The 22,128-nt window shown below is 35.5% G+C and overlaps 1 protein-coding gene across 1 annotated transcript in view; it reads right to left on the bottom strand.

The window, feature by feature from the left end:
• The window catches only part of ZNF292 (zinc finger protein 292), a 95,640-nt gene that overhangs the window by 10,640 nt on the left and 62,872 nt on the right, over positions 1-22,128 (bottom strand). Inside the window, exons 5-7 of the mRNA XM_043591889.1 lie at positions 16,953-17,155; positions 10,271-10,407; positions 7,830-7,971 (exon numbers count right to left, since the gene is read on the bottom strand). Coding sequence (XP_043447824.1) covers positions 7,830-7,971; positions 10,271-10,407; positions 16,953-17,155 — 482 coding nt within the window. The remainder of the gene's footprint in view (positions 1-7,829; positions 7,972-10,270; positions 10,408-16,952; positions 17,156-22,128) is intronic.

The following is a 22,128-nucleotide window of genomic DNA, read 5'->3' as shown; positions in this document are numbered from 1 at the left end:
GAAGTGATCGATAAATGTCAACTCTATCACAAATTTCATTTCTTAACTTTGTATTTACAGTCCTTCTGAAATAAAAAAACTCTTAATCCAATTACAGAACGGAGAATGTCCCCCTATTTCCTAACTTACTAGTAATGAAAGGAGATTTTCACTTTTAACAGAATAATCTGATCCTTCATGGGGGAAGGGGTTGTAGTTCTATCATACATTGGCTGAATGCCAAATCACCTACCTTGCTGCTGAACCATCTTAAAAATGAGTAGAAGGAGACACAATAAATGTTTTTCCTTTTGAATTAGCATTTTTTAAAGTTTATTTATTTTGAGAGAGAGAGAGAGAGAGAGAGAGTGTGTGTGTGTGTTTGTGTGTGTGTGTGTGTGTGTGTGTGAGAGAGAGAGAGAGAGAGAGAGAGAGAGAGAGAGAGAGAACGCGCAGGGGAGGGACAGAGAGAGAGGAAGAGAGAGAATCCTAAGCAGGCTCCACGCTGTCAGCGTAGAGCCTGACATGGGGCTCAAACTCACAAACTGAAATCACATAACCTGAGCTGAAATCAAGAGTTGGATGCTGAACTGACTGGGCCACCTAGGAGTCCCTGAATTAGCATCCTGAACTATTACTACAAGACAGCAGTAATGAAGGTAAAAGTTATTTGAAGATATATGAAGAGATAAAAAAAAAAATGGGTTTTTAAAGACTAAGGAGAACATAAATATAAGAAATAAGCCAGCTATAAGGTATGGCCACGTTCATGGGAATGGAATATATGTTATATAGGATCAAAAGGCAAGAAAAAAATAAGTAAAAAAAAGCTGATAGGGTCTGTATTTTCACAGACTAAGAAGGAAATAAAGTTTTTTGTTTTTTTACTAAAACAGAAGCTTAGATTCGTGAGCCAAAAGGAAAGTGAGGGGAAGATAAATTGGTCTTGACTTTAGGAAAAGCACGGACATAAAGACCAAGAAGAAAATGGACAAAAATAGATATGAGACCTATTAAATTTTTTTTTAATGTTTGTTTATTTTTGAGAGAGAGACAGAGGATGAGCAGGGAAGGGGCAAAGAGAGAGGGAGATAAAGAATCTGAAGCAGGCTCCAGGCTCTGAGCTGTCAGCACAGAGCCCAACATGGGTCTCGAACTCACTGACTGCAAGATCATGACCTGAACCGAAGTCAGATGCTCAAGTGACTGAGCCACCCAGGTGCCTGAGACCTATATTCTTACAAGTGACAGTGAAGAAAGGACAACTAGGAAAGAACTGGGACCATATGGTTGTCTCTAGCTTTCATATCAAACCTGTATAGTTATTTTATACTATTCCGAGATAAATCTGAGCCAGAAAACTTTTGTAGTAAAAAACATTTGCACCTCTGTTACATGACTTAGGGGCTACTTCTAATAATGCACAAGTGATGATGAAGGCACATATCAAAAGGACTAGTAAATATGTAGGGGACGAGAATTCTGAAAAAGGCTGTAATTATTTAGAAAATTCAGGAAATGGCAGAGAAAGAAAGTACTTTAAGAAAGGATTCAGGATATAGGGGTTTTGTGGATGAAGGACACCTACTCTGATGAAGCTGACTGTAACTATTTCGTCACGTGAATGTTGATCTCTTTCTCTATAAATGACAAAAGTGGATTCAAAAATTTTACTTATTGCTTAGAAAATGCAACTAAAATTATTTCAGAGAGAAACTCAACTGACAGTTCTATCCTAATACAGTCGGCTCCTGGATTCAAGGGTTCATTTCAACTCATTAAGAGCAAATGGCTTTGAATAAATTTGCTTTAAGAACATCTTAATGTTGTGTAATTAAATGTGAAACCTTAAATGATGCCAACAGAAGTACAACAAAATTTTGATTCTTTTGAGTTTACATCTTTGCGTGTGTGTGTGTGTGTGTGATTGAAAGTTAAGTTTACAGGCGATATTCAAATCATAAACTTGTTATATAACAAGTGTTTTTATTTTTTATTAATTTTTAAATTTTATTTATTTTTTAAGTAGGCTCCATACCCAACATGGAGCCCAATGCAGGGCTTTAACTCCCAACCCTGAAATCAAGACCTGAGCTGAGATCAAGTGTCTGTTGCCTAGCCGACTGAGCCATCCAGGTATCCTTATAATGGTGTTTTTTTTTTTTTTTGTTAATTTTATTTTATATTTACTATTTTTTAATTTTTTTTAATCTTTTTTTTTTGAGAGAGAGAGAGAGAGAGAGAGAGAGAGAGAGAGACAGAATGCAAGTGGGAAAGGAACAGAAAGAGAGGGAGACACAGAATCCCAAGCAGGCTCCAGGCTCTGAGCTGTCAGCACAGAGCCCAACGCAGGGCTTGAACTCATGGACCACAAGATCGTGACCTGAGCCAAAGTCACTTAACTGACTGAGCCACCTATAATAAGGGTTTTTAAAGATGAGTCTGAATTCACAATTTTCCATAAATATGTGATTAAACAAGTAATTAGCCTATAATAATGTACTTAATCAATAACATTAGTTAATAAAAGTACTGATAGCACCAACCTGAATTTAAGAGTCACAGGAACAGAAGAAAGCTAAGTGCTAAAAACTCAGAGGGAGGAATAGAGACCCACCCCCTTCCCGCCGCCCCCAGACAGTGGTCCAGCACCAGGCAACCTTCTGAAAAAGACAAGGTTTTATATTTGGTATCCACCCCCCTGCCTCCACTTCTCTGTTCCTCTCCTCTGACTGCCTAGTGTCCTTGACCCAAAGCTACTTAAGGCTTACAGACTGGTTAGTTTCCCCATGAACATCCTATTCAGCTCTTCTCCATCCGTGCATACCATGTCTTACCCTGCTTTAAAATTCTTAAATGGTTACCTTTGTATTTCAGAATTAAATATATATTCTTCATTGGTAATACAAAAAGGCCTTAACAATCCTACCTATGCCTCATCTGGTCTAGACTCATCTTTTATCTTTTGCCCTACACCCAAATAGCCTATACTGCAGGTAAACTAACTGTAGATCCCAAAATATGCCATTCTCTCATTTGCTTGATACCACTTGTGATATTGTGATATAAGAAATACATATATATTTTTTCATCCAGGGCTCCCAGCACATAGTCCTAAAACCTTGGTAATTTCCTAAATGATAAGAGCTATAAGGGAACCTTTTGTTCCCAGCTCCTAAAATAGCTCCAGAGCCTTAAACCATGAAACAGGTGTTGCTATTAATAAGGCCCTTTTAACCACAAAGGAGTTTGTTAATGAGGGGATTTTTGGAGAGCCCCCAGATAACCACCGGATGGGTCTGGTAGTCAGGGGAACAAACTTGTAATTAGAGGGTTGGAACTTTCAGGTCTTGCCCCCACCCCCACCTCCAAGGGAGGGAGAGATGCTGGGTTCTGAATCAATCACCAACGCTGGCCAATGATTTAATCAACTGTGCTTATGTAATGAAGCCTCTGTAAAAACCCAAAAAGAACAGGGTTCAGGGACCTTCTGCACTGGTAAACATGCAGAGATCTGGGGAGGCAGCTTGCCCTTTCCCCCATACTTTGCCCTGAGCATCTCTTTCATCTTGCGCTTTCTAAGTTGTATCCTTTTACAACAAACCAGTAAGCTAGTAGGTAAATTGTCTTCCTGAATTCTGTGAGCCACTCTAGCAAACTAATCAAATCTAGGGAAAGATATTGTAGGAACTTCTGATTTCAGCCAGTTGGTCAGAAGCACAAGTGACAAACTGGACCTGTGATTAGCATCTGAAAGGGGTTGTGTGTGTGTGTGTGTGTGTGTGTGTCAGTCTTGTGGGATTGGGCACTTAATCTGTGAGATCTGTGCTACCTCCAGGTAAATAGTGTCAGAATTAAGTTGTAGGATACCCAGCTGGTGTCCAGAGAATTGTTTGATGTGAAGAAAACCCCCACACATTTGATGAACAGAAGTATTCAGTGAGTAGTGAAGAAAGGAAAAGTTTTTTCTTCACACTACTTTACATGCTTTTTCTAATACTAGGGACACTTTCCCCTCCCATTCTGTCTGGCTATCACTCAGTCAAAACAGACAAGTGGGTTGGATGGCCCACATGTTTGTGTGTCTCCATCAATAGACTGAGTGCTATAGTGCTATAGTGCAATAGTGCTATATTTTTCAACCTTTTAATTTCAAGGGTCTAGGAAAAAGCATGAATAAACTGGCCAACAGTCTTCAACAAACCCTGGAATTGTGTTTTTTAAATTCATTTATTTATTTTTAAATTTATTTTAGAGACAGAGAGTGTGTACAAGCGGGGAACAGAGGCAGAGAGACAGAGAAAGAGAGAATGAGAATGAATCTTAAGCAGGCTCCCATGACCCCAGGATCATGACCTGAGTCAAAATCAAGAGTCAGATGCTCAACCAACTGAGCTACCCAGGTGCCCCTAACTCTTGGATTTTTTTTTTTTTTTAAGTTTATTTATTTTTGAGACAGAGAGAGACAGAGCATGAACGGGGGAGGGTCAGAGAGAGGGAGACACAGAATCTGAAACAGGCTCCAGGCTCTGAGCCGTCAGCCCAGAGCCCGACACGGGGCTTGAACTCACGGACCGCGAGATTGTGACCTGAGCTGAAGTTGGACGCTTAACCGACTGAGCCACCCAGGTGCCCCACTCCTGGAATTTTTAAAAAGGGCCACCAGGTAACCCAAATCACTGACCTTGAGACTAAACTGCATCATGTGAAAACTGAGAAGTTTTACTAGAACCTAGTCACTATAGCATTAATTTTAAGGTCTCTTTTGGTCCTTAATAATAATCTAGGATTCTAGTTTTAAGATAAAACCTCTGCTTGATCAGATTTCAAAAAGTAAAAAACAAAGGGAAAAAATTTTTATGGAATGGGAAACAAGATTTTTGGGGCAGAGTAATTAGCAAGTTGCAAGTTATTCTTGTCAGTAGGTGTGCTCCCCTGACCAACTCTCTAAGCTATTATTCATGTTTTTAAGTGTTTTATATAGGTGCTTTACTTCTGAATCCAAAGTCTCTCCAGAAAGGCACTACTCAACAGAACTGTGATGATGGAAGTCTTTTTTATACTATTCAATATGGTAGTCACTAGCCACATGGAGCTACTGAGCCCCTAAAATGTGGCTACTGGCTACGACAATGCAGTGTAGCTCTTGTCCAAGTTCTTCCCCTCTCCAACACAATCTCCTTCTAAGTGGGGTGTAAGTTTGACGGAGGAGAGTCACTTTTACTTAACGTCCTTAATTAATCTAATTAAGGAATGAGGGGCGCTTGGGTCGCTCAGTCAGCTGAGCATCTGACTCTTGATTTCAGCTCAGGTCATGATCATATGATCATGGGATCGAGCTCCATGCTCAGCATGGCGCCTGCTTAAGATTCTCTCTCCTCTCTGTCAAAATAAATAAAAATGAAAATAAAATTTTAAAAAATTAACACAAAGTGGTTAGAGTTAACAGGTGGTCAACAGAACATCAAGTTTCATACCCAATTTGTCTGGCTTCTGATTTCAAGCTCCTTCTACTTTGCTACACTGTTCTTTTTTTTAAAAATTTTTTTTTTTTTTCAACGTTTATTTATTTTTTTGGGACAGAGAGAGACAGAGCATGAACAGGGGAGGGGCAGAGAGAGAGGGAGACACAGAATCGGAAACAGGCTCCAGGCTCCGAGCCATCAGCCCAGAGCCTGACGCGGGGCTCGAACTCACGGACCGCGAGATCGCGACCTGGCTGAAGTCGGACGCTTAACCGACTGCGCCACCCAGGCGCCCCGCTACACTGTTCTTTAAGTGAGACATAAAGCCACTAGTGGCAGAACCTATGTTTTAAAATTGCACATTAATTTTTTAAGAAACTTACTATTGTAAGTTCATTTTCTTTTAACTGAAACACTACAATATAGAAAATGGAAAATCAGAATGAATTAACAAGGCTGACAGAGGAAAAACTGGAAAGCAGGACTCATTCCTGTCCTTTACTTTGAGAGAAATTCTTTTCTCCTGAAAAGAAATTATTTCAGGAGAAAAAGTGAAGATATATGTAAAATTTATGGACCAACTACAGATTTAAAAAGTTACTTTTAAAGGGGGACAGAAGAGTATCTTTCGGTCCCTCCTTTCAAAAAAAAAAAAAAAACTACACATGAATTAAAAACTACTTCTTGTCATGCTGCACACCAGATTGTAAGGATTCCTAAACACTGTTTGGCATCCCATTCTATGCAACGTAGCAACTATGGAAAATGTCTTCTGTGTACATTTAAAATGGGAACCAACTGCATTACTGCAAGGGTTATGCTATAAAAAAATAAATTAATCTTATAAAACTTGGATTCCAATTTAAATAAATAAATGGAAACACATAGGCAACCTCTGATTATTACGTGCCTCTTCAGTTGTATTTAATTTGTTTAATCTACTTATTAAATGTTTTCATTTCAATGACTTGTGTTTTATTTGCAAAAGTTCTTCTGACTCTTTAAAATCTGATCATTTTGATAGTGTCTTTCTTATACTTCAATCCCTTATTTTATGTCTTTAAATACATGTATTTTATAGAATTTTCCATAATTGTGTTAAACTAGGCAAATAATTCTATTCTTTTTGTCTACCGAAATTTAGTCATGTCATGTTGTTTCACATGCTTTATAAATCTTGGTGGTTAAATTTACTTATGTCTTCAAATATATGTAATTTATAGTTTCTATCTTTTCATGTTTAATCCTATTGTTACTTCTCTCTGACAGAATTCCCTCATGACAAACTGCTTCATGTTCTGTAAATCTTGATCACAAACTCATCTTAAGCAGGGCTTTATCTAAGAATCCTACATTGAGGGTATGTCCCTCCAAAGTTCTGCATTTGCTTCTGCCAGGTATCCCAGCTGTTACCAGCCTAGTTCCACCCTTACCTTCTTCAACATTACTTATTCAGCATGGGGATTTCTGGACTATAAAGACAGGGTAAATCTGGACCCCAAATCTGTGTAAGGATAGACCTATGGGTACAACTGCTTAAAGAAAACTTTTTTCCTTCTGTGACCCACAGCCCAGTTGGACATGCACAAAGTTTCCTATCATCTATCTGTGTTAAATAAAAAGTAGTATTTTTCTAGTCTACTTTTTCAGTGAAATTATAGGACTTCAAGGTTGGGGAGGGGAAGAGGGACAGGGGAACTCACTTTCAGCTCCCTAACATGAGAGGGCCGAGCCCAAGATCTTATCTCCTATCCCCATAAAGCTATCTCCTACCCCCATGTGCATATTAAAACTCAAACCCCTTAGTTACCACAAGTAGTAACATACCCTAATCCCCACCCAAGCCAGGAGGGGCCCAGCATCAGCTCAAGCTTTCTGCTCCAGTTTTTAGGTTCTTCTTCATTTTGAGCCTAAGGATTTCCCCTCCCTAACATTCATGAAATCTCAGATGCTATACATCAATAGAAATGTTTATGTCATCAAGTATTTTGGGGCATTTTGTAGAAAAAGGATTTTTAGACAATGTAATCTGTGTAATCTGCCAAACTACCAACAAAGGAAGCTATCTCTCCATTTCTCTTCACACTTTCTAAATCTCTACAGAGCCAAACTATCAAAACAGCAGAAGACATAGGAGTAAAAATTATAGAATGATAAAATACTAGAATATTACTTTTCTTCAGGCCAAGAGCAAGACTCTGGCTCTCATTTGCATTTTTAAGTTTCTCTATAGCAAATCTCTATTATTAGACTAATAAGGAAAGCAATGTTGAAAACTCTAAATGAAATAAACAAAAATCACTGGAAGAAGTGCCAAAATAATGTCTTTCATTAAAGATTATTTATGAATCTTAAATTAAGAAAAAATAGCTTGATTATTCTTACCTCAGAATTAATAACTTTAATCAGGAAGAAAATGTGATATACCGTCTTGGTTAACAGAGAAAGCTGACGACATCTTTCTAGGTACACTTGTATAGATGGTTCTACTCTTTGCTGTAATTTACTCCAAAAGAGAGTGAGTTCCCTAAAAAAAAAGAAAAAAAAATAAGTTGGAACAATAATGTAACAATCATGGACTATGTCAGTCCAGTCATTACATCTGAAATTAAAGCTGGTTTTAGATTCCAATTCTACATGTGAAATTAAGTTTAAATAAAATATAAAATAGATCTCAATTTTTTAGAGACTAAATAAAATCAGGATATGATTTATCACTTTATTGACTGATATTTTTCAATCTCAGGGAGAAGCACTGCCTGTCACTAATGAAGCACCTCTCATTTAAACTAAAAGTATACAAATGGTAACTCTGAGTCACATCTGTGACTTTATATAATAAAGTACAAAATGTATGTATACATAAAATGCATATACATATATATCAATGGCATATTTTAAAAAGCATTTCATTTTATCTTCTACCTTAAATTTAAAATTGACCAACTGGTCAATTAAATTTAAAATTTTAAATTTAATATTATTAAATGTTAACAATCAATGATCACACAGAACCCAAAAGAAAGTATTTTAACTAATTTCTGTCAAATTGGTAAAATAAAGAAATGGACTTTAAAATTGATTTCAAATCCAATTAAGAATGTATCTTTCATAGAAAATAATCCTACTGAAATGATGAATTTTCCTCCCTTTTACCTATTGTCCTATTTCTCTTCTGTCCTCTGTGGTTAATTTACACAAAAACCTTCTTCCTTGTTTCAAATTTTTTCACCAAGTATTCTCCTCAATACATGCCTTTCCTATTATTATTTCCTCAGTCTGCACTTCCAGGAACTCTGCTCTTTCACCACCCAATTGAACAACTTGCTCATTTACTGGATTTTAACCTATATATGGAGGCCTTCAAAAATCTGTCTCTCCAGTCTTGACCACTTTCACCTCTCTAGTTCTTTATAAGACTTCTCCACTTTGATCTCTTCTGAAACCTGAAACTTAATATATGAAAAAGATGATTAACATTCTTTCCAGTTCACCATCTTTCCAATTTAATGCATCATTATCACTGACCCTAACAGCCCCTGCTTTTTACTATCCTAAACACAGCTATCGTCATTTTTTTTCGCCCCATCCAACATCCATAAGGAAGCCTTCGTAACTTCCCAGATGGACTGTTGTACTGGTTTTCTAGTTGATTTTCCTATCTCAGCTCTGTCCTGCCACTTCTTCATCCCAACTCTACCCTCACCATTCAGCCCCCAACCCATTTTTCTCCATTACTTGTATTAAACAGCATTTCTTACACATAAACTTCTACTTTGCCTTCCTTCTTAAGACCTTATAATAGATTGCCTGTGTTGGTCATATGAAATCCAGACTTTGATGCCTTTTTTAAAGCAATAGCACACTTAATTTCTTAGTCACTATTATTTATGTTACATAGAAAATATACTTGTCCTCAGTAGTATATGCATGTTATTTATTCTCCCTTCAGAATCTTCCTACCTGCCTTTTATATCAATCCTCTCTGTCCTGCATTTATGATTTTCCCTTCATAACAAAACTCACACCTGCTCAGAAAACCTTTATAAACTTTATTCTTCTTTAATTACACATTTATTTAGCTTGACTGTTCCATATTCATTTGTATGTAATGTGTTAGTCACTTGGTAAAAATTCTTAAATGTTAGAATATTGTAAACTAAATTTTGTGTTCCCATATTACCAATACAACACTGAAGACTAATAATGCTGTTCACTGAACAGATTGTCAGCTTTAGCTAACACATTAAGACAGCTGACCTTAAGATTTTTGAATCAGCTGAGGTCCAACAGCTCCATTAGTTGCAAGCTCCCAAAAGATTATATAGAACAGGCTTTGCAGAATTGAAAATGTATCATATAAAGTAATGTGCACTGAAGAAGTTAGTGAAGTAAAATATCTCACAGACAGAAAATGAACTATATTTCTATACACGAATGATTAGCAGCTAATTATGTAATTGAAAGTGTATAATATGCAGAGGGAAAAAATACAGACATTCAATCATAGGTTGTTTACATATCTGAAAAAATTGTTATTGTGGCATCAGATAAAATAAACCTTTCTTTCATCTTCTAATATCTATTAATTATTATACAATCATTACTGGTATACTAAGGAGTTGTGTGGTCCTTAATAGAAAAAAATTTTTAAGTTATAATATGAATTAGTTGACAGTTTACATAGCATGTAATAACTGCAAATAAGCTTTTTGTCTTGTTAAGACTTTAAAAGATTAAAAATATGTTCTTGAGCTCTGCACTCTCACAACCTATCTTGTTTTTTTGTTTAACAAAGTTTTCCTTACAAAATAAAATCAACTCACCAAGCACAGTACATATCTCCTTGTTGGAGCTGACGTGATAGAAATGCAGTACATAAGACAAGAGCACTTTTTTCATCACCCTCAGATTCTAAGTTACAGATCATTTCTAGTGCATCTTTGCAATCAACTTCTGAGATCTACAGAAAAAGGACACAGAAATATGCCATAAAATGGTTTGTATTAGGATATATAGCAATACATGTTAAAATCTTCACTAGATATTTACAGATCATTTTTATCAGTAAAACCTCATACTCATATACTATCAATTCATAGTTTGTCATTACTAGGCTGCAATAAAGAAATCTTTTTTCAAGTCAAAAACCAACTATTTTCAAGAACTTTACAAATATCTATATGTAAAAAACTAATGCTCATTGTAAGTACCCTCTACCCATTAATCAAGTCTATGATACTGAAAAAGAAAAGCTGTATTTTTCCCCTTTTTCATCTGGTAATTTAAAAAGCATTAGAATCAGCAGAAAGACACAGAGATCTACTGGATATAAACTAATAAAGTGTCTATTCATCTGAGGGAAAAAGGTATAATATGAAACATTTTATACTGTAGTTATACTACCTTTAAACTCATTTCAGCTTTCTATAAATCTCCATTATTTTTCTTTTCATATCAATTCATTTCATCTCAAAGCCTGTCAACAGCCATGCATACATAAGTATAACCTAGATGAAGGCAACTTCATTTAATTACACACATCTTATTGCTTATTTTTTGAAAAGTTAAAATTTACTATCATATTACAATGATTTACTACATAAACAGAACTTACACATGATCTCTACAAGCATTTGCTGTAAAACAAGAATATGGCAAACATCACATAATCACAAATCACCAGTGTTCCACAAAATAAAAAGATTAATTCCAACATGTTATAAATGACAAATGGCCAAAAAAAAAATTGAAGACGATACAGAGCACTGGCACCCATGCACCACAGAGGTAACCATGCCCCTCCTTATTGATCTTATGTCTCTCCTCATCAACTTCTGAGTATGTCAGTGTGAGAGAGAGACAGAGAGAGAGAGAGAGAGAGAGAGAGAGAGAGAGTGAGTGAGTGTGTGTGTGTGTGTGTGTGTGTGTGTGTGTGTGTGTGTGTAAAATATGTGTTTAGGACTGAATAAGTATCTAAATGAGGATAACTTTGAGGCTTATCTTTGAGAACAAAGGTTGCATGAGAATAGATTCAGAGGTCCCATTCTATACCTTAAGCTGTGCTAGAAAACACTAAAACAAGAGAAGACACAGCTCTGAGTCTGTGTGTTTAACAACAATGACTTCTGAAAGGAATTATGAAATTAGTGGCAGCGTTAAGAGTGAAACTGGAGTCTTAGAATTCCAACTCCCTGGTGCAGTGCTCTTTCCACTATGCCTCTATCTAACTCCTTCTAACAAATCTTTAAGTAAGCTCATTTAAAAAAATTAAAAAGGGGCTGAACAATATGTAATCATACAATATTTTCAAATATCTATATCACATTAAGTGCACTGTCAGACATATTTTATTATTTAATCAGAAATTTTCTACTAGGTAGGCATTATAATTAACATTTTTTACACAATGAATGTGGTGTTGAAACAAATTATTTGCCCAAGTTGCAAAAGTTAATTAAGTGGTAGAACTACAAATCAAATTTTGTCTGATTGACATCAAATACTCACATTCTTTCCATTTAATCACATTATCTTTTACTGCAAACTGTGTTAATTTTAAACAATTATCCTGGTACACACATACAGAGAATTATTAGAAGTCGACCTATGAGTTTTGTTTACTTTTTCATGTTAATAATAACAATAATAGCAGCTTCTATTTATTTGTGCCAGCTTCTCCAGAAACAGTATTGCTAAATCTGCACAATATCTTGCCTGGTAGATATTACTATTAACTTTTTAGAGAGAAGGTTCAGAGAGGTTACTTGCTCAGTCACATGCTTAATTAGTGGTAGTCAAGATTTCAACCCAGATGTAGCTTCAAAGTCTGTATTCTTTTCAGAATTCTCCATGCACAAGCAAGTTGAGGCCCTTTATTGCTAAATATTGATTTTCACATGTTCAGGTTTAATAAAAAAATCTTATATCCTGAAAATCTAATTTGTTTTGAAACTGATCTTTTGTTGTCATTCTTCCACACTATTTTTTTTTTTAATGTTTATTCATTTTTGAGAGAGAGAGAGAGAGAGAGAGAGACAGAGCGTGAGTGGGGGAGCGACAGAGAGAGAGGGAGACACAGAATCCAAAGCAGGCTTCAGGCTCCGGGATGTCCATAGAGCCCAACGTGAGGCTCAAACTCACGAACTGTGAGATCATGACCTGAGCTGAAGTCGAAGTCGGACCTTAACCAACTGTGCCACCCAGGCGCCCATGTTGTCCAGTTCTTCTAAAACCTAAGCCACTCTTCTTGCTCCAATGATGTAAAATGTGTATATTATATATAAGGAAACCTATTTTCCCAATGCCATTACTTACATTAGCTTACAGTTAATCATTAGAAATATGTATTTGTATGTTAGGTAGCCTCTACATACTTACTTCATACATATACAACATATCAACTGAAACATGTGCCATATTCAATAATACAGAAAACCTCACTTTTTATAGGTATACTAAGAAAACAATTTTTACTGTCTTTCATTTCCCTGATTTGCCACTAGAGAGTCCTCTCAAAAAAACAGGACACTAAAGAGAATGGCAGGGAAAATGAAACTGTATTTAGACTAATGAATGGCTCTATTCAAACTATGAAAGTGAAATACAAGTCAAATATAGCTATCAATGAACAAGAATTATTATTTTTTTAAATCCAAGGCAGCATAAAGTAGCAATTACCAGTGTTTACCTAAATAGGGACTATTTATATAATATGGATATCTTTTCTCTATTGCTTTGAAAAATGAGCAAAAATTTAAGTACCAGAAAATTTAGAACTGACTAAATTTTTAAAATCAGAATGATCTGTTAAAGACATATTATGCTAAACTCTCTGTAAGACAGAAAAACCATTTCAAAAACATGAAAGATGAGGGGTGCCTGGGTGGCTCAGTTGGTTAAGCGTCCAACTTCAGCTCAGGTCATGATCTCGTGGTTCTTAGGTTCGAGCCCCACATCAGGCTCTGTGCTGATAGCACAGAGCCTGGAGACTGCTTTGGATTCTGTGTCTCCTTCTCTCTCTGCCCCTACCCTGTTCATGCACGCAGATATAAACATTAAAAAAATTAAAAAAAAAACATGAAAGATGACTTTTAGGTTTTAATATGGCTCTTTATGCCAGGTATTCAAAAAATATAGAACATTTCACCAGTATTTATATACATTTACTGAGTATACTTTTAAAATGTATTGGCTCTAATCACATTTTAAGAAGTCTTTTTTGCTTACCAAGATAAAATTGCTTTCCTTCTATAAAATAATTTAAATGGTAAACCTCTCATACTAATAAAACATAAAATCAAATAACGAGCTTTTTTTTTTTTTTTTTTAACTCTCAGGCTAGCAAAAATTTAAAAGACAAATTATCTCCAGTGTTAGGGAAGAGGAAATTTCATATATGCTGTTTATGGGAATATAAATTGGCATAATCTTTTTTGGCTGGTAGTAAGTCCCTATCTATTAATTTAAAAATTCCTTGGGGCGCCTGGGTGGCGCAGTCGGTTAAGCGTCCGACTTCAGCCAGGTCACAATCTCGCGGTCCGGGAGTTCGAGCCCCGCGTCAGGCTCTGGGCTGATGTCTCAGAGCCTGGAGCCTGTTTCCGATTCTGTGTCTCCCTCTCTCTCTGCCCCTCCCCCATTCATGCTCTGTCTCTCTCTGTCCCAAAAATAAATAAACGTTGAAAAAAAAAAAATTTAAAAATTCCTTGATCCAGGAAGTCCACTTCCAGAAATCTGTCCCACCAGTGTACCCCTGACAGGAATGAAAGGACATATATACAAGACAATAGTTCAAATGCCCCCTAGTCTGACTAAAGTTATTACAAATACATACTATGGAATTATGCAGCCATAAGAATGAGGTTGATCCATATGGAACAATATGGAAAGATGTTCATAATAAATGGGGAAAAAGTAATTAGCTGCCAGGGTGCATACATATATAGAAAAATATACAGAAAAAAAATATATATATAACTATCAGAAAGGTTATATATCAAATTTCAAACTGAATGATTACTTGGGGGAGTATTAAATTGAGAAGTGATGGTTAGAGAGAAAGAAAATTTTACTTTTTAAATTCTATGTTTATTTTAATGACAAAACCAACAGAAATACTGGATCTAAAATAAACAATGCTCACTTCGTTTTATACCTCTATCAATATTACAGACCAAGCTAGTAATTCCAGAGAAGCCAGACAGACACTCCACTCTCTCAGCCCCATTCTTCAGCCATCTACCAGGGCTAGCTGCTAATTCTATTACAATGAAAGGATCCTGGGGAATAGTCAATCCCTTGCCTACTGGCTCACTTGGACAAGGATTTCCTCAAAAGGACCACAGAATCCAGCCTATGGTTGACTCTTTCCAGTATCTATTCCCACCATACTATAAGGAATGGGTAAAAACCTCAAATGCTTATAAGAACCAGACAAGTAAAGGTAAATGAATGTGTGTGTGTGAGAGAGAGAGAGAGAGAGAGAGAATACCACCTCTGTCTTTGGGCAATTGTTCCAAAGTGACTACTTTTCCCTGGGGCAGAAATAAAATAGACCTTGCTGACAGCCAATCTTAACCCACTTCACATGGGAAATGAAGAAAAAGTTTCTATATGTTTGTAATAGGAACATAAAAGAATAACCAAACAATCTATAAGCAAAGGGAGACTTTTAGCAAGAATGTGTAGACTTGGGGTGCCTGGGTGGCTCAGTCGGTTAAGCGTCAGAATTCAGCTCAGGTCATAATCTCACAGCTTGTGCATTTGAACCCCGTATCAGGCCCTCTGCTGTCAGCATGGAGCCTGCTTTCGATCCTCTGTCCCTATCTCTCTGCCACTCCCTTTTCTCTCTCTCAAAAAGAAATAAACATTAAACAAACAAACAAAAAGAACATGGAATGCCTTAATTCTATCTGCTTAATGTAAGAAGGAAAAAAATCATTTCATAGGATATCAGAGATACTTGGGGTCCTCATAGAGAATTTTCCTGAGGACGTCCCAGGGTTGCTACTATTCAACTAAACCAAAAGGAAACTTAGGTTCAGTATTGCAAGATCTTTTGATTATTCAAGAGAGTTAGAAATACAGATTCTTCCTGGAAATTACAAATTCATACTCTTCAACTTCAAACAGGACTTCAAAGCTAACCCAATGACCCTATGTTTAGAAAGTTTTCTATTAGAAGCTAAAGATTCTTTAGGCCAAGGCTTATGCCTTAACTCACATTTAACCCCACGGTGCTTAATAAAAATTTGCTGAAGGGAGGATGGATGGATGGACAGATTGACATAAAGACAAGAGCTGAACTGATAATGAAAGCTTTATTTGAATTGAAAAAAATCTAAGATATAGCAGCAGCACAATAGTTAATTTAAGAATTTTAGAAAAACTGTTAAATACATTTCAAAAGCTATCTTAAGAAACTATATATCTGCCAATTAACTGTCTGCATAGCTATTCTGAACTAATAAGAAAACTTCAGTCTCCTACTTTGCTCTGATATAGAGACTAAAAAGCCAATTATCTGAGATAAAAGAGAAATAAAGAAAAAAATCTATGGATTAGCCAATGTCTAAACTAATGATATAATTCCCTAGGCTACAGCCCTGGGAGCTATTCTATCCAGCCTAGAAAATGCCAGACATCACTCTTCCCAGTATCCTCATTATCCTCACCATCCACAACAACCTTATTGGACCTAATCTTCGTCCAAGGCTACCATCTTCCTCTTCATTTTCTAGTCTTTAAAAAAAAAAAAAAAAAAAAAATCACACAATTACCTCTACAATTACAACCTGTAACCTCATGTAGGCGTTCAGGTTTCTGTCTGAGGCTATATTATGCAAATTCCCATTTGGACCATGATTCTACCTCAGAATTCTGTAGTATAAAACAAATACATGAATACTATGTATTATGTCAAACTAGAAGTAAAAATATCGTATGTCACACAGAGAAAATAAAGCTTTACATTAAATATACAAGTAAAATTGTGACCTATATATAGACATTTATCTATCTGTATTTATAACTTCTTCCTAGGATATATTATGTTTTTGAATACATTATGTGTGCATGCATGAGTGTGTGTGTGTGTGTGTAAAACAGAAAACATATTCTTAGTAAGAAGTCAAATAAATTCCAATAGTTACTTAAATTAGCCAATTAGAAAGATCTACAAGTATCCTACAAGTATCAGGTAAAACTAAAGTTAAGGCCCAACTGCTGACAAATATAAACATCCTACTAAATTGTTAAGCCACCTCCATCTTTCCCATAATTTAACCAAAGCAGTAAAAAGATTCGAATTATTTAAAACAGAAGCTAGATGAGATCAGTTTACATATAATTCTGAAAGCTGCTTAGAATCACTACCCAAGAGCATACTGAAAAGTTAAGACTGACAATAGTCCCTCACTATCTAAAAGAAAGAGAAGTCAAAGACATTCTAATTGAAAATTAACTTCTTCATTTTTAAAATTAATTACTAACAAAAGAAAATATACTCACCTCTTCCATTAACTTTTCATTTGGTGATGATGTACAAAGACAAACAAGGTAAGTTTGCTTAAAACTACCTTTTGTACCAATCTCTGGATGGTCAGAACACAGCTTTGCTAGAGCAGTTGCTTGACTTAACTGATTGGTTTTGATTAGATGTTTAATTCTCATATCCAACAAGATGGGACCCTCAAAAGCTAAAAATTCATTCACTTTAAAAAACAAGACATAATAGATTATTAACATTTGAAAATTCATTTGCAATACAAATACTTATCAGGAATATATATATTTTTTTAAGCACAGGAACTACTACTCTTTTTTCTTTGCAATATTCTATTACTGTCACACTATTACAAAATACTTGACCTTAATAAGCAAAAGGAGATTACACTGCTAACTTTTAAAAGTTGCATTAAATATTTTTACCTGAGAGTACCATTTAGAATGAAGTGAATTAACTTAAAAATAATTTTGTATTGAATTCTAATAGCCATTGCTATTAAAATTATAGTAAATTCTTTTCCTCACATTTATTCTTGAACACCAGAAAGTAGCATCCCTAGAAGTTTGCAGTACTGGAGCATTACACACTCATACTGGTAACCACAAAAGGATACTTGGATACGCTAGAGGATGAGATTCAACCAATAACTGTGTTCAGTAATGATGATGTATTTTTTTATTTTACAAAGGTGAGGTCTATTTTGCTTTAATAGGTGTTCTAAAACAAATTAAGTATCTATAGAAAAATTAAGGGAATGGGTGAAGTCTGCTGAAACTTCATAGGTTTGTAACTTTTAAAACATTAACCGATAAACCTCAACATTTCCTCATGACCCACTTAAGCATAATACGCTTCTACTCTGTTCAAGTCTTTGAATTTCCTACTGCCTGTTTGATGAACTACAAATAAGAATCTTTACTTTTTGTATTTGTGAGGGAGAGTCTAAATTTTAACAGTGCAAATTTAAACTCTTCCCTGTTTTCTTTATCACAATGAGAAAATCATGTTTAAAAATCTACTGGGTGATGGCTAGCCTGAAACCTTTGGAAGGCTTTTGGGAATACAATTTTAATACTCCAAATAAAACACACAATTTCTCTCTTTATGAACAGACTGGAAGATACGTCTAGTAACCAATTTGTAAGTTAAAAGATGGAAAGTGAGAGAGGTTCTTCCTTTTTTAAACATCCTTTGCTACCCACTAGTACCTTTATTTTTTAGGTATAACTGTACTATATTCCTGTATTCCACTGTAAAAAGACTCTCCTATAAGACAGTATAATCATGGCTCCTCAGTATTAAAACCATGAGCGTATAAGCATTTTAACACAGAAACCCAAATTCCATCCTTTTCTTGAAGTCTAGACCTTTGTACTTGCCACTTTCTATTCTACTCTCTGCCACATTAAACTAAATCAAAAAGTATAAAGACTGAACAGAGAGAAATAAAACTAAACATAACTTTACAGTGCCTCTGACTATATGTCTTACATATATGGAGCATTACTTTTTTTTTTTTAATATCACATGATTCTACTGGGGACAATTATATTGCAAATATCTTTTAACAGTTTAGTTCACTGCCAAACCAAAATCAGTAAAGATTTTAAATGAGAACTTAAAAAAAAAAAGTGAAAATAAAGTTGTTCTGGCTATAAATAAGTCACAGACTTAAAAAAGTTTTACTTTCCTAGTCATTCTTTCAAAAGGAAAAAGCCAGCAATACAAAGTCTGGGAATTACTTAAAATATTCCCATTAAAATTCAAAATCAACAAATTCTGAGGACTGTGGCAAAGAAATTATTTAAAGGTGGCAAGTATTTAACAAAACTGATGACACTCTGAATAGAAACTCAAATCGTCCCTAAAATCTCAAATAGCAACATATAAATTAGAATGACAGATTGTACAAAATAATTTCTGTGCTAGTTCAATGTATAGGAGGATATATGTTAATACTGTAAAATGTCAAAAACATAGTTGCACGTGGATTTTTTTTTTTTTTAATGATAAGAAACCACTGCCACGCTTAGGGCAAAATTGATTCCAAAGAAATACAGAGTATTAGAGCAGAAGGGACTTTACAAATCATTTTGTCCAGCTCCATCATTTGGCAGATGAGTAAACTGAGGCTCACAGAAGGTAAGTAACGTCCTAAGGTCATACAGCCAGTTAATGACAGAACCAGGACCAGAAAGAAAAAATGGGTCCTCTGACTTCCAGCTTAATACAGTGGTGGCATTAGAAAACAAGATTCACATTTGACTAGTGTGTCTACTTTTTTTTTTTTAAAGTAGGCTCCACGCTGGGCATTTTTTAAATAGGCTCCAACAGGGGACTTGAACTCACGACACTGAGATTAAGACCCGAGCTGAGATCAAGAGTCAGATGCTTAACTGACTAGGATGCCCTTAGTGTGTCTACTTCTAATTAGAGTGGCACTGTATAGCAGTAAAGAGCTGTGAGGTGGCATTAACTTTTAAGGGAAAATAATTCTGAAGCACGGGGTTCAAATGGATCAAAAGTAGATTATATCTTAATACCCATTTCAGAACCTAATAAATGCTCACTCTCCCCCGCCTTTCTCCATTTCTTCCTCACTGCTTTCCTTTTTCCCATTCCTCTGTATCTTTCTCTATTCCTCTCCAATCCAGACATCACAGATGTTATAACATCACCTCAAAGACTACCTGTTTTAGTGCTTGCCAGACTTATGAAAAAAGTTTTATATTTATCCTTGAATAGCTAGTCATAGCACATCTCATTCCTCACCTTGCTTTTCCCATTCCCATTCTAGAAAAGTAAAAATATCCTGAATTTTACTGGTGTGTAACCTTTTAATCTATTTTACCTGTATTTATGGACTTGAACAGAAAAGCAGGTTTTACCACATTTAAGCCTGTCAAGAGAGCTGGATTACATAAAATGACAATGTAAATGAATGTTTAGCCAGTTCAATTGAGAAAGTAAGAAATGGCCTCTTCTCATAGAATGCCACATACATAATATTTAAAAATACTAGTTCCTACATTAAAGATAATTAACTTTAAATATATTACAATATATATGTTGGATTTTTGTGATAAATCATTCCACAAATACCAAACGAGCATGTGCTATGCACAAAAAGTTAATTCAGACTAGGTCCTGAATTTTCCTCAAAGTGGAATGAACTTATTAATTGGATGTGTATCTCCATGCCAAGATCTGCACACGATTTCCTCTGTACCATCTCTGAACTAGCTATTTAACAACCATCTCAAACTCTGCATACAAAAATCTCTATACTGGGATGCCTGGGTGTCTCAGTTGGTTAAGCATCCGACTCTTGATTTTAGCTCAGGTCGTGGTCTCACAGTTTGTGAGATGGAGCCCTCACTGGGCTCTGTGCAGACAGTGCAGAGCCTGCTTGGGACTCTGTTCTCTCTCTCTCTCTCAAAATAAATAGATAAACATTTGAGGGGGAAAACCTCCATACCACAGCATATGTCATCTCAATCCACTTAGTTGTACTCAAAGCCAGGAATCTAAGAGTTGGCCTTAAAAATGCTCTCTCGTACTTGCTTCTCACCCACACATCCAATCCACCACCTAATTCTGTCACTTATAATTCCTAAATACTCAATCCATTCACTCTTCCCCATCTCTACTCCTGCCATTCACCCACTCCTCCCAGCCCAGTCTTTAATCTACCAGACCACTTTGTTAGTCTCCTGCATCCACTCTTAAGCCATCATCTCCACTAGGACTTGCGTCTTCTTTTCTTTTTTTTAATTTATTTTTCTTTTCTTTTTCTTTTTTTAAAGTACACACTTGATTGTCTTCTCCCAGTTTAAAATCTTCCAATGGTCCCTTTGCCTTCAGAGTAAATTCTAAAATCTTCATCATGGCCTACCCGAATCTGCATTACCTATTCCTTTTTAAAAAATACAATTTGTATTTTATCATAAAAACAATTTAGCATTTAGGTGAGAGGAAAAAAAAGAAAACGCATTCAAATTGGAAAGAAGTAAAATAATCGGACTGCAGATGACATGATCTTACATACAGAAAACCCTAAAGATTCCACACACACAAAAAAACAATTAGAATAAATGACTTCAGCAAAAAGTTACAGGATACAAAAATAAATTGCATTTTTATACACTAGCAATGAACAACCTGAAAAGGAAATTAAGAAAACAATTCTATTTTACAATATTAACAAAAAGAATAAAATACTTAGAAATAAACCTAACTGGGGCACCTGGGTGGCTCAGTCGGTTGAGCGTTCGACTTTGGCTCAGGTTGTGAGTTCGAGCCCTGCACTCTGTGCTGACAGCTCGGAGCCTGGAGCCTGCTTCAGATTCTGTGTCTCCCTCTCTCTCTGCCCCTCCCCTGCTTGTGTTCTCTCTCTTTCTCTCTCAAAAATAAACAAACACGAAAACAAATTAAAAAGAAAAAAATAAATAAACCTAACCAAGAAGGTGAAATACTTGTCCCTGAAATCTATTAAAACATGGCTGAAAGAAATTAAAGACACAAGTAAGTGGAAAGATTCCTGTGTTCATAGATTGAAAGACTTAATAATTGTCAAAATGTCCACCTATCAAAACAATTTAAGAATTCAATACAATTCCTGTCAAAATTTCAATGGCATTTTTTGCAGAGATAGAAAAATTTAGCCTAACATTTATATGAAATCTCAAGGGATTCCAAATAGCCAAAATAATTTTGAAAAAGATCGAAGTCTGAGGTGTCACACTTCCTCACTTCAAAATAATTTATAAAGCTACATTTTCAAAACAGTGTGGTACTGGCCTAATAACAAAGATATATAGGCAATGCTGTAGAACAGAAAGTCCAAAAATAAACCCTCACATATATAGTCAAATGATCTTCAACAAGACTGCCAAAATCACTCAATGAGAAATGGACAATCTTTTCAGCAAATGGTGCTGGGAAAACTCATATCCACATGTAAAAAAATGAAGTGGGACACTTACTGTATACCATATAAGAATTTAACTCAAAATGGATTGAAGATCTAAATTTAAGACACAAAACCATAAAACTCCTAGGAGAAAACAAAGAGGATAAGCTTGAAGACACTAAACTTGGCAAGGATTTATTGGATATGACACCAAGTTACATACAAAAAACCCAAACACGGACAACTGAACTACATCAAACCTAATT

Source organism: Prionailurus bengalensis, chromosome B2, assembly GCF_016509475.1.
Source record: "Prionailurus bengalensis isolate Pbe53 chromosome B2, Fcat_Pben_1.1_paternal_pri, whole genome shotgun sequence".
NCBI lineage: Eukaryota > Metazoa > Chordata > Mammalia > Carnivora > Felidae > Prionailurus > Prionailurus bengalensis.
This window is presented reverse-complemented; position numbering and strand designations above follow the sequence as displayed.